The 12,815-nt window shown below is 47.3% G+C and overlaps 1 protein-coding gene and 1 long non-coding RNA gene across 5 annotated transcripts in view; one reads left to right on the top strand and one right to left on the bottom strand.

The window, feature by feature from the left end:
- The window catches only part of LOC310769416 (solute carrier family 2, facilitated glucose transporter member 5-like), a 48,424-nt gene that overhangs the window by 20,882 nt on the left and 14,727 nt on the right, over positions 1-12,815 (bottom strand). For 2 of the 4 annotated variants that reach the window (XR_014551634.1, XM_083628754.1), the window contains exons 1-3: positions 7,118-7,759; positions 1,211-1,309; positions 611-771 (exon numbers count right to left, since the gene is read on the bottom strand). Coding sequence is in view for 2 of the 4 variants with exons in the window: in XM_083628754.1 (XP_083484880.1) it covers positions 611-771; positions 1,211-1,309; positions 7,118-7,171 (314 nt within the window). In the remaining 2 variants the exon portion in view is untranslated. Of the gene's footprint in view, positions 1-610; positions 772-1,210; positions 1,310-7,117; positions 7,760-12,815 lie in introns of those variants that run through there. The other 2 variants (XR_014551633.1, XM_083628753.1) reach the window with 1 other exon arrangement.
- Positions 8,140-12,815, top strand: part of LOC310769618 — a 100,999-nt gene continuing 96,323 nt past the window's right edge. Inside the window, exon 1 of the long non-coding RNA XR_014551744.1 lies at positions 8,140-8,258. This is a non-coding gene — a long non-coding RNA (uncharacterized lncRNA). The remainder of the gene's footprint in view (positions 8,259-12,815) is intronic.

Genomic DNA, 12,815 nt, shown 5'->3' with positions numbered 1-12,815 from the left:
TGTTCTGACTTCGCTTCGCTTTCCCTCTCTGCACAGTGCCCCTTCAGCAAAGCGGGAGGAGAAACAGAGCCCCTTCCATTTCTCCTCCCACTTTGCTGGAGAGGCACTGCGCAGAGAGGGAGAGAATATTTTTTTTCTTGTTCTCCTCTAAAACTAGGTGCATCTTATGGCCAGGTGCGTCTTATAGAGCGAAAAATACAGTAGGTAAGCAATCCTTTGTTCTTCCCCCGTCTACCTGAGAAGCTCAGCTTGGGAAGAGGTTTGAGCTGGTTGCTCCAGCTCAACCGCATGGCTCTCACAAGCCACTCTTGAATTCCTCTACCAATATTTGGAACTTTTGCAGCAGAGTCCGACAACAAGAATCTGGTGCGGTCCCCGGGTCCCCAGGACTGTTTCAATCAGTCATAATAAAAAGTCAGAGACGGCACTCATGCAGAGACAGGAGCAGGAGAGAGACTCCTTTCTGGCTGGTGCTCCCAGGAGCCATGGGAAGTTGTAAACCCTTTAGGGCAACAACATCTAGAAGGCCCTATCCTGGCTGCCCTTGCTTTGCACCCCATCTGCATCACACCACAACCAGCAATGTGAGCCAGAACCACACTTTTCTTACCTGCCGCATTTGTTCACCATGGGGCCAACCAAAAGCGACCCAAAGAACCCTCCAAGCGGGAAGAAGGACACTGTGATCGACCAGAGGGCTGTCATCATGTCCTTGCTCATGTACTCCCCATTCCTTTCATAGTAGGTTTCGTTGTAAAAAGCTTTCATGAACTGGAAGAAGAGAGGTATAACAGGTTCATTAACAATGCCCTCTTCTAAGTAAGCCAGGAACAGGGAACCTGAAGATTTCCGGATGTTGTGGAACTACAGAACCCATCATCCATGAGGACTGGTCGCTCTGGACGATGGGTATTGGAGTACAACAACCTCTGGGAGGCCACAGCTTCCCCTTTACCTGATGTAAACCGTGTGAACGTTCACCATTTCTGGTTGATGGTGCTCAAAGTTCTATCAACAAAGAACGTCTTTATATTATTATTAATACTTTCCAGTCCTAAGGTCACAGGGTGGGTGGGTTGCAACATTGTAAAATGCAGCATTAAATCAGCAAGTTTATTGCGCTGGCCCATCTGCATGAGGAGAAAGGGATCTCTGGCCTCCGGTGATGCAAAGCGGGAAAGGTGTGAGTGAGCACAGAGACTCTACCTACCAGTTCTGGAGAGTTTATCACGGAGACGTTGTAGCCGTACTGGAAAGATGAACCAAAGGCAGCCACGAAGGTCACCAAGCTGAGGACGAGGGTCATTCTCTGCAGGCAAGAAGAGGCGAGAGTGGTTGGAGGGTCAACCAGCTTCCTAAAATCAGCCCAGGAAGTGTCCTTCCTTATCCCAAAAGTGCAAAGAGCAAGGAACCACATGTGGCCCTCCTCGCCTCTCTTATCTGGCCCTCAGAACTCTCCTCAAGCCACGCCCCCTTTGCCAGCTCTGATTCACACCCCAAGACCACACCCCCAGCTGGGAATGTGTCCTTGAACCTTGATCATGCCTCTTGCTTAGATGGAGGACAGTATTTGCAGGAACTAGCCTTGTACACAAAAGGTTAAAAAAAAGGTCATTCATTGCCCTTTTGTCTCTGGCCACACCCACCACTGGCATTTGGCCCTCGGAAGGTTGCCCAGAGGGGAATGCGGCCCTCGGGCCAGGAACGTTTCTGTCCCACATTGAAGGCAAACCTTCTATATTAATTAATCATTTACCCTGCAATAACCTATTTAATCCTGTTTGAAAAACCAGGAAAGTATGGCTTAGGTTAGGAAAAAGCTAGAGGAACACTGTTGCCCTGACATCTGTTACCAACTGTTCAAAACAGCACAGTGCTGTGATGAGAAATGGCAGCTTAACTTTTCATGTACGGGTCCAAAAGGATGGATCTGCAGTCCCATGTGAAGTTAATAGAATTATAGAGTTGGAAGGGACCCAAATGCTCAACCACCTGCAAAGCTGGAAAATATCTACACATCCATACTCAGCCATGACACTCACTCAGTGACCTTGAGCCAGGCATGATCTCTTAGCCTGGCTTACTTTACAAGACCGGCTCCCTTTTTCTTTGAGCCATTACAGTGGTACCTCAGGTTACATACACTTCAGGTTACATACGCTTCAGGTTACAGACTCCGCTAACCCAGAAATAGTGCTTCAGGTTAGGAACTTTGCTTCAGGATGAGATCAGAAATCGTGCTCCAGCGGCGCAGCGGCAGCAGGAGGCCCCATTAGCTAAAGTGGTGCTTCAGGTTAAGAACAGTTTTCAGGTTAAGAACGGACCTCCAGAACGAATTAAGTACTTAACCCGAGTTGTATTGACGCGGGTGGCACTGTGGGTTAAACCACAGAGCCTAGGACTTGCCGATCAGAAGGTCGGCGGTTTGAATCCCCGTGACGGGGTGAGCTCCTGTTGCTCGGTCCCTGCTCCTGCCAACCTAGCAGTTCGAAAGCATGTCAAAGTGCAAGTAGATAAATAGGTACCACTCCTGCGGGAAGGTAAACGGCGTTTCCGTGCGCTGCTCTGGTTCGCCAGAAGCAGCTTAGTCATGCTGGCCACATGACCTGGAAGCTGTACGCTGGCTCCCTCGGCCAGTAAAGCGAGATGAGCGCCGCAACCCCAGAGTCGGTCACGACTGGACCTAATGGTCAGGGGTCCCTTTACCTTTTACCACTATTAGGATTATTCATTTCATTCAGTCATTGCTTTCTCTTTTTAATAAGCCCCGGAGTGACATGCAGATCCAAACTCACCAACATTTAAAAAGCAAAGACATGGAGAAAATATTGGAAAGGCAAGCGATCTGGCTTTTTCCATCACTCCCTCCCACCCCCCACCCCCCGTAAAAAAAGTCCTGTATTTCTGGCTGAACAATTTCAGAAGGATGGGTGACCTTTCCACGCACGTTCCGAAAGATCCTTCCACATCACAAGGTACCAGCCTATAAACAACGTGGCGCTTCTGGCCAAGGTTGCAGCTGGGGGCTTTTTAAAACACTGCCAGGGCATAAAGAGTTTCGTTCCCCGTCTTCCAGGAAGGAGGATCATATTTTCCATTGAAGACCTAGGCCTTCCCAATGGCCACAGTTGACCTCTCTGCTCTCTCTGCTCCTCCCACCTCCCTGCCCCCCCCATTTGACATATTCTGGCGCCCACCCAAGCACCCCGAAGGCAGATTTATTGCTGGCGCATTGCCTCCCTAACTGCAACAGTTAGATGGTTGCAGCGTTTGGGATTTTTTCGGTTCAGGGAAAGTTTTTTCTCCCTCTCTCCAAGGAAGCTGAATGTTCGAAGATTCAAGACACATAAAAGAAAAGTGCTTCTTTGCGCAGCACAAAGTTTGCTACAGAAATTACAGGGGGCGGGGCACATCTTTAAAGTTGTTAAATGTTACAGATATTATGCATAGATGTATCATTTCAACTTGACAGCTCAGGGAAGTTACCTAGCTTTAAAAATCATATAAAATCAACTCCTTTGCCAGTTTCCTTCATTCCACCGCCAATTTGCTTCGTTGGCCAAGGACTTGGAAACCACTTGGTCCCTGCCATAATCCCTCAAGCGGGAGGTCACGTACCCACGGGAAGATACTCATAGGTGGTGGCAGACTATGCAAACCAAAGTCCTATTGTCCCTTTGTAGTAGGTGCTTAGAACGTACCGTATTTTTCGCTCTATAAGACCATAAGACGCACCTAGTTTTGGGAGGAGGAAAACAAGAAAAAAAATATTCTGAATCCCAGAAGCCGGAACAGTAAGAGGGATCGCTGTGCAGCGAAAGCAGCGATCCCGCTTGCTGTTCTGGCTTCCGCAGTGGCGTAGCGTGGGGGGTGCAGGGGGGGCCGGCCGCACCGGGCGCAACATCTGGGGGTTAGGGTTAGGGGGCGCAAATCCACGGGTTAGGGGGCGCAAATCCACGGGTTAAGGGGCGCAAATCCATGGGTTAGGGGGCGCAAATTACTTGCCTTGCCCCGGGTGCTGACAACCCACGCTACGCCACTGGGCTTCCGGGATAGCTGCGCAGCCTGCATTCGCTCCATAATGCGCGCACACATTTCCCCTTACTTTTTAGGAGGGAAAAAGTGAGTCTTATATGGTACTTATGGTACCATATGGTACTATATGGTACTTATATGGTGCAAAAAATATAGTACTTCCCAATACATATCCTGTATCCGCCTGATGCCCCAACACATTCCTCCTATGTTAATCATGTATAACCTTCTCCTTTTCTGATGTAGCAATGATGTAGTGATGATGCTTAATGAACTGTATGCTGGGATAAGATAGAAGCTTTTAAAAGTCCTTGTCGCCCCATCCTCGGGATTCAAAATTCCTCTTTGAACCTGTTGCACAATAAACTTTGGTCTACAGCTATTTGCTCCAGTTGGTGGCTGGACTCCTTCCTTTATTCCACAGGAACCCGTGGGCTCTGCCTGACGAGCTGGGTGACTGAGCAGCCTCGCACCTAGATTTTTCTGTAACATGTTAATCTATGGAACTCCCTCCCACAGAAGGCAATGATAGCTATCAACTTGGGACAGCCCTCAAGTGCTCAGGCCTGCTTGAGGGTTCCCCAAAGGCAACTGGCAAGAGCAGGATGTTGGACTATATGGGCTCTTGGCCTGATCCTGCAGGGCTCCTCTTATATTCTTAAGTGAGACCCAACACCAATTCCTAGGTACTGTAACTGGTTCCATTGTTGAATGGCTCTCACCAAAAAGAGGTTTCTGTCAGTTTTTAAATGCAATCAGTCTTCCTCCACTTAAGTCCATCTGATCGATTTGCTCTCAGGAGAGAACATACATGGGCACACCACACATTTAAAGTACATGATTCCCCCCCCCAAAAAAACCCAATCCTGGGATCTGTAGTTTGTTAAGGGTGCTGGGAACTATAGTTCCAAGGGGGTGAACTACGGTTCCCAGCATTCTTAAGGGGGAACAATGTGCTTTAAAAATTCAGTATATGCACAGCCTTAGGCCACATTCACACTGTACATTTAAAGCAGTATCATACCACTTTAAACGGGGAATAGGGAGTCTCCTAGCAACTCTCAGCACCTTGAACAAACTGCAGCCCCCAGGTTTCTATGGGGGAAGCCACGACTGTTTAAATTGTACCGTAGCATGAATGAATGGTGCGAACGTGGTTTTACTCTCTTGAATTATGGAGTCTTTCAGTCATTCTGGTTCAGCTGATGTTAAAGTCCTTTGAACTTCTAGCTTTCAGCGACTTCCAGTGACTGGTCTACTGTCCATGGAGCAATTATCTTCAATTGCAACTCGCGTCCTTCCTGACCATTGGCTATGCTGGTTGGGGCAGTAGTTTGTTAAGGGCGCTGTGAGCTACAGTTCCCAGGATACTCTGTGAGGAAGCCATGCTCTTTAAATGTACAGTGTGAAGGCAGCCTTGCATGTCTTTGTCATCTTCTACACAAGAGACCTCCGGGTATTTTGAAAAGGTATGGGGCCGATGCCAACTTTAGTGCAGAATAAATACTTATTTCTTATGCAATGTGCACAGCTGGCTTGCCATTTCTGCATCTCTCATGGGTAAATTACATACCACGGCATGCAAAAGTGCAACATTTATTCTTGGTAGAATGGGACACTCTGAGCATGTGCAGAATGCATTACCAAATTGGCACATGCAACCTCTACAGGCTTGGGGTGGGTCGAGCATCCAGGCCAGAAAGCGTAACTGCCTAAAATCAGGCTCTGGAAAGTCTCTCTTTAAGAACTAAATACTAGGAACTCAGTACATACTCAGAGGCACTCACTTCACATGTTTTAGGCTGGGCATTCTGGCATTGACAAACGGCTCCTGGGTCTCAAGCTCACATTTATGGGTCTGTAGGGTTGGCTCAAATGGGACGCAGGTGGCGCTGTGGGTTAAATCACAGAGCCTAGGGCTTGCCGATCAGAAGGTCAGCGGTTCGAATCCCCGCAACAGGGTGAGCTCCCGTTGCTCAGTCTCTGCTCCTGCCAACCTAGCAGTTCGAAAGCACGTCAAAGTGCAAGTAGATAAATAGGTACCACTCTGGCAGGAAGGTAAACGGCGTTTCTGTGTGCTGCTCTGGTTTGACAGAAGCAGCTTAGTCATGCTGGCCACATGACCTGGAAGCTGTACCTGGAAGGCCTGGAAGGCCACATGACCTGGGAGCTCCCCCGGCCAATATAGCGAGATGAGCGCTGCAACCCCAGAGTCATCAGCAACTAGACCTAATGGTCAGGGGTCCCTTTACCTAGGGTTGGCTCAAGATGTCTCTGCCCTCTCCGCAGACCAACAATGCATTCTCTGAGGGCTGTGACCCAAACCATGCATCACCAGTCAGCAGTGAAGAGATTCAAAGCACACCTGTGGAACTGCCTGCTGCTTCATGGATGCATGCATGCAGTAATAAAAACCCTGCCAGCCCAGGGTTGGGTTGTTTGCAAGTCATGCCACCCCTGCAGGTCTGCACCTTTGACAATTAGGAGGGCAGATTATCTCCCCTTGTTTCTCTGCAGTGCTGTTGGGCATGCACAGGCTCCTTGCTTGGAGCAAAAAAAGAATGTTGCAGACCGAAGAAAAACTACACAGTGCTTAAAAACTACAGAAAACGGAATCTCAGACATCGGATGCTGATTGCCAGCGTGCCAAAATGTTGCCCAATCAATATTGTGCAAAGATGTCTGTAGGGTTGGAACCCGGGTGCCTCAAATTCTCAACATCCCAACTCCATTGCCTCTTTTTCTAAAAAAATAAAATAAAAATAAAATGCCAATATTTTTCAGTGCACAACCACCTGCTCTTCTGACAACGTGTCTTTTTGGACCTTTATGTCATGGGGTTTTGTGACCAGGGGAAAATCCTTTAAAACAGCCCTGTCTCCAAGATCCAGCAGCAAACAGACTGTGGTCTGAGTCCACACCCTCCAACATTCCGCATGAAAATTGGGATATTCTGTTGTAAAACAAGAGGTTCTGTGTTGCAATTGGCAAAATTCTACTGTATTTTGCCCGTTTACCCCTCGACCCACATGCCCACAGAAAAAGACAAGGAAACAGCGTCGTCTGCCAGCCAGACACTCACCCCCTTCCTGCCTTCGCATGGCACGCCGCCCATATATTGATTTTCAGTCTTCATTTTAAACGCTCCTGCTGTCAGTTCTCTGAGTTGCTGCTCTGTTTGCAGCGAATGCCCCAAATGGAAAGAAGGCAGAGAGATATATAGAGAGAGCGAGATCTTCAGTATTTGCACATACTGGAGCAGGGAACACCCAGCAATATTCTTTATAGCCCAACAGTGGGTGAAGTTTGCCCTCTGAACTTCCTCGAGATGGGCACGGCTGTCTCGTGCTGTCCTTGTGGATCGGCTTCTCTTTGCTCCTTTCAAGGTTCTGGGTTTGCAAACAGTCTTAAGGAGGGCGTGCGTCGCGAGCCAGGATCAGTGGCAGAGCACATGCTCTCGCAGGCAGGCGTTCCCACGTCCCATTATACAAAGCAGCCCCGAGTTGGCAGGAGTTGTGGAAGGGGCGTGGAAGAGGCGCATGCACACGCTGCCTGATCGGCTCAGAGAGAGCCTCTGTCTGTCAGAGTTGAGGGTGCTGGTTGTGAGTCGGCAGAATCTGGCCCTCTCCGGATCTGCGCTCTCCTCTTGGAAAGCGTTGCTTTGCTGCTGCTGGAAAGCAGAGGAGGCAGCCAAGACCGTCTCTCCTTGCAAAGGGGCGGATTGAGCAATAACCAACGAAATTGATTCCAGCAGCGCATTGGAGCTCCGTCACACCACTAGTGTGGTCAGAGAGAAACATTTTGCTGGAAACAAATGCTTGGTTTCTACACACCGATCAAGTCTGTTTGGGGCTGATCTGTCTCTGGTGAATCACTGTCTGCAATTTTGTCTTTTTTGGGGAGAAGTTGTGGATGTCTCTTAAAAGAAAACTTTTTTCAAGCATGCACATAAACGCCCCAGAGTTTCAGAGTTCTTTCCCCAGGGCTCTAGAAGTTATAATGGGAAAACCCCATCTGGAAAAGTTAAAAATTCCCCTTTAAGGCTTTCAAAGTGGATTAGAGAAATTCAAAGATGGGAGATCTATCAGGCTGCATACACTTCTTTGGCGATCACTCGTAGCCGAGTAAGATTGTCTTCCATAAACACGGTTTTAACAATGAGTCCGTAAGTGACTGTGGAGGCCAATTCTGGACCCACACGTCCTTCCACAGTGGGGACATTGGTTCCCGGGCGGGAGTTGATCACTGTGTGGATTTGCCAAGCGTGCCTTCTTCTTAGCACGTTTCTCCCTTGCGTTCTGAGTTCAAGTGTCTTCAAAGTCCATTTGGTAAAGGCTGTTCTCCAACTGGAGTGCTCACAGGCCAGTGTTTCCCAGTTGTCGGTGTTTATACTACATTTTTTAGATTTGCCTTGAGATTTGTCTTTAAACCTCTTTTGTTGACCACCAGCATTACACTTTCCATTTTTAAGTTCGGAATAGAGTAGTTGCTTTGCTGAAAGCACATGGCTTCCCCTCAAAGAATCCTGAGAACTGTAGTCTGTCAAGGGTGCCGGAAATTGTAGCTCTGTGATGAGTACAGTTCCCAGGATTCTTTGAGAAAAGCCTATGCTTTAAATGTGCTTTCAACATATGGTGTGTATGGTTTGTATATACAGTTAAAGCCATGGTTTTCCCAGTAGTGATGCATGGAAGTGAGAGCTGGACCACAAAGAAAGCTGATCGCCGAAGAATCAATGCTTTTGAATTATGGTGCCGGAGGAGACTCTTGAGAGTCCCATGGACTGCAAGAAGAACAAACCTATCCATTCTGAAGGAAATCAGCCCTGAGTGCTCACTGGAAGGACAGATCCTGAAGCTGAGGCTCCAATACTTTGGCCACCTCATGAGAAGCGAAGACTCCCTGGAAAAGACCCTGATGTTGGGAAAGATGGAGGGCACAAGGAGAAGGGGACGACAGAGGACGAGATGGTTGGACAGTGTTCTCGAAGCTACGAACATGAGTTTGACCAAACTGTGGGAGGCAGTGGAAGACAGGAGTGCCTGGCATGATCTGGTCCATGGGGTCATGAAGAGTCGGACACGACTAAACGACTAAACAACAACAACAGCTGTAGTCCACAGCTAAGTAGAACCTCCAGGCTCAGGAGCAGTATGCTGCAGAACACTAGGCTGGCTGTTTGAAGGGCATTTGAGTCCTCACTTTGAAGGAGACCTGTTTGAAAGCCTCTCTGGTTAGAAGATACATAACTCTAAGAAGGGTTATTTCTTCTTACACTGATGAAAGTCCATAACTTGGTGGCAGAGCATCTGCGTTGCATGCAAAAGGTCCCAGGTTCAATTCCTGGCATCTCCAGGCAGGACTGGGAGAGAGCCCTGCCTGAAACCCTGGAGTGCTGCTGCCAGTCAGTGTAGACAGTACTGAGCCAATGATCTAAGTCAGTATAAGGCAGCATTCTAGGCGTGTGTGTGTGGTGAGTTTTGCTCAGTAGTTGCCACATGGACTGAGCAGACACACAGATCATTTGGTGACACTCTCCGCCCTGCTCTGGTGAGATGCGTTATATTTCTATTTAAATTGCAGCAATTCTTTCCAAATGTGCAACTACACATATAGACAAGCACGCACAAATTTTATGGACACGTGTGTCTTCTTTTGCAACGTTCTCCCCACCACCACCACTTGAAGACCAGTTGTAGTTGTTGGAGAGCAACGTGGGAGACTCTCTTTCGCATTCTGCTTCTGGCTGACATCTGACTCTCCACTGCTGGAAACAGGAGGCTGGGACAGATGGGCTCAACAGGATTCCTTCTTACACATTCACTGAGGAATGCCTGATGCTGCTTTCAAAGGAACTCCAGTGTTCCCTGGAACACACTTCTAAATCTTGGGCTCAGAGAAGCCTCCATCAACCCGACGCCCTCCAAACCTTTTTGGATTTCCAAGTATCATCTACTGGGTTGGGGTCCATGGCATTTGTAGTCTAAAACATCTCTGAAGGCTGCCGGGTCAGGGAAGGATGGCTTAGAGCCAGGATGCAGAGCTTGTGGTCCTCCCAAATAAAACTCCCATCAGATCCAGCCAGCATGGCAAAGGATATGGGAATGATGGGAGTTGTAGTCCAGTTGCATCTGCAAGGCAATGTCCACCCACTCCAATGGGTCTACTCAGCATAGATCTAACATTGGCTATAACCCCCAAAACATAGTAAAGGTTGCATGCAACCAAATTTTACTCAGGTTAGACCCACTGGAATCAATAGACCTAAATTAGTTCCAACCATCAATTTCAATCGGCCTGCTCTTGAGTAGGACATGCATTGGATACAACCCTAAACCCATGTTTATACTTGTTATAAGAATATATATATATATATATATATATATATATATATATATTCATAAATATACCAAGCAAACACACATATAAATATATAAACCACATGTCAAGTCCTAAAGCCTTTTTGACTCTTTCAGTCACCTCAAATATTTCTCTACAGGTCAAATTTAAGGTGTGAATAGGGTGAGCCTGTGACCTGCCTCAGCAATTAAGTATTATCATTACAAAAGAATGGCCAGGCTCCCCAGGTAATTCAATCAAGTGACCATTAACAGGTAACCTGGCAGACAGGGTAAAAACAAAGCACTCAGATTTCTGTTGTAGACCGCCTTTTCTGTGATGTAGGTACGATGTATCTGGTCTTGGGCTACACCCCTTCTGTGATACATGTATGATGTTTCTGGGGGTGGTCTTGGACTCCAGTGCGGGCAATTTAAAATGTCTATAGTAGGGCTTGCACGCATGGCTCTGCATCCCCCTCCTCTCTCCTGCGTGTGGGGGAGCACCCTGTTGCAACAGTTAATAAAAGATCAGGCTTACTAGCTGCTTTGCTTCTCAATAGTCTCTGGTTGGTCTGTTATTTTCTCCTACCGATAGAGAACCTACAAAAGGACTCTATATGGGCTCTTGGATACCCCATAAGGGAAAAGGAGCAGTTTTTTTACTTATATCAGTAGCATGCAACTAAATTTTACTCAGACGCACTGGAATCAATAGACCTAAATTAGTCATGGCCATCAATTTCAATTGAGTAGGACATGCATTGGATATAATCCTAAGCCCATGTTTATACTATAGCTACAAATCAAGCCAAGCATATTTTACTAGCCCATCAGTTCATCAGATCAGTGCACCCTGGCCAACACACAGTCTTCCGATGGCATGAGTGTCAAGACAACCTGCAGGTTCTTATCTGCTGCAGCCTTCATCCGCCTTCACATACCGCTTGTTATCTTCTGCCTGATCTGCCGTTGAGGACTTCTTCCATCACTCTTTGTCTGTCTCCTATCTCCTCCCCTTTGATCTTACCGCCTTGGGTGACCCTGCTGGGAGTACCAGACTCCCGACGGCTTCGCTCGCAAGGGTCATAGGAACGTGCAAGCTCACTCACCATGACATGGTGGTGATCCAGCGAGTTACAGTTTACAGTGGTACCTCGGGTTAAGTACTTAATTCGTTCTGGAGGTCCGTACTTAACCTGAAACTGTTCTTAACCTGAAGCACCACTTTAGCTAATGGGGCCTCCTGCTACTGCAGCGCCGCCAGAGCCCAATTTCTGTTCTTATCCTGAAGCACTATTTCTGGGTTTGCAGAGTGTGTAACCTGAAGCGTATGTAACCTGAAGCATATGTAACCTGAAGTGTATGTAACCCAGGGTACCACTGTATTTTACAAGCCCATCAGTTTATCCAACTTTTGAGTAAACGCCATCTCAGCCAAGTTCAATAGTTTTATGAGCCGGAATTGGTACCCTATGCCTTCTGTGTAGAACTTATATAAAAAGAGCCAGCTGGGTGAGACCAGTAGCCCATCTAGTCCAGCCTCCTGTTCTCAGTGTGACCAAGCAAGACCTGAATGCAAGAACACTTGCTTCCCCTCCTGTGGTTTCCAGAAACTGCTACTCACAAGCATTTCTGCCTCTGACTATGGAGGTAGAACATAGGCATTATGGCTAGTACCTCAGAAGGGAGCAGGAAAAAAAGCCATCCACATTAGTGGCCATCACTGCCTCTTGTGGCAGTGAGTTCCACAGTTTGCTCCGCATGAAAAAGCAACAGTTTTTATTTGTTCCAGCTGGAACAACAGGATCAGGATGCTAGACCTAATGGGCCACTGGCCTGAGGCAGTAGGCTTTTTAATGTTCTTAGCTTGGCGATAAGTGCTGAGATGATCTTTTAATGCGTGCAGAGGGGAAATGCACCATTCACAAGGAAGAGTGAGAGACAGCACAGATATTCTGGCATTAGAGGCTGCTAACTGACACCTATATTCCGATCAACATCCTTAGTCTGATTTAAACCCACAAATGGCTGTGCTGCACTTCCTGGTGGATTGTAATTTGACTGCTTCATAGAATCCTGTTATCTTATTCCTTTGAACTTCCTCCTTTAAAAACTAGGCTTGTGTGATCAATGTGATGATGGGGATGAAAAAGGAAAAAAGAAGAAAAAAGTACAGAATAATCTTGCCATCTCTTCTCACATTTGCTTCTTTTTTGCCTCAAAGCCAGGAAGTGTGATAGGGAGGGAAAACCTACCCTATTAGCACAAAGGATTACAAGAGGCCAATAAATTATTTTGCTTTGTAGCCAGCTTCCTTCTCTCCTCTGAACTTAATTACTTTATAATACATTCCAGGCTGGTATATGACTTTCCAGCTCTGAATCATGGAACCACCACTAATTCTTATGGGGTTGTGTTGCAGCTGAAATCTGCCCTGTA

The sequence above is a fragment of the Podarcis filfolensis genome (assembly GCF_964270895.1).
Source record: "Podarcis filfolensis genome assembly, chromosome: 8".
In the NCBI taxonomy this organism is placed as follows: domain Eukaryota; kingdom Metazoa; phylum Chordata; class Lepidosauria; order Squamata; family Lacertidae; genus Podarcis; species Podarcis filfolensis.
This window is presented reverse-complemented; position numbering and strand designations above follow the sequence as displayed.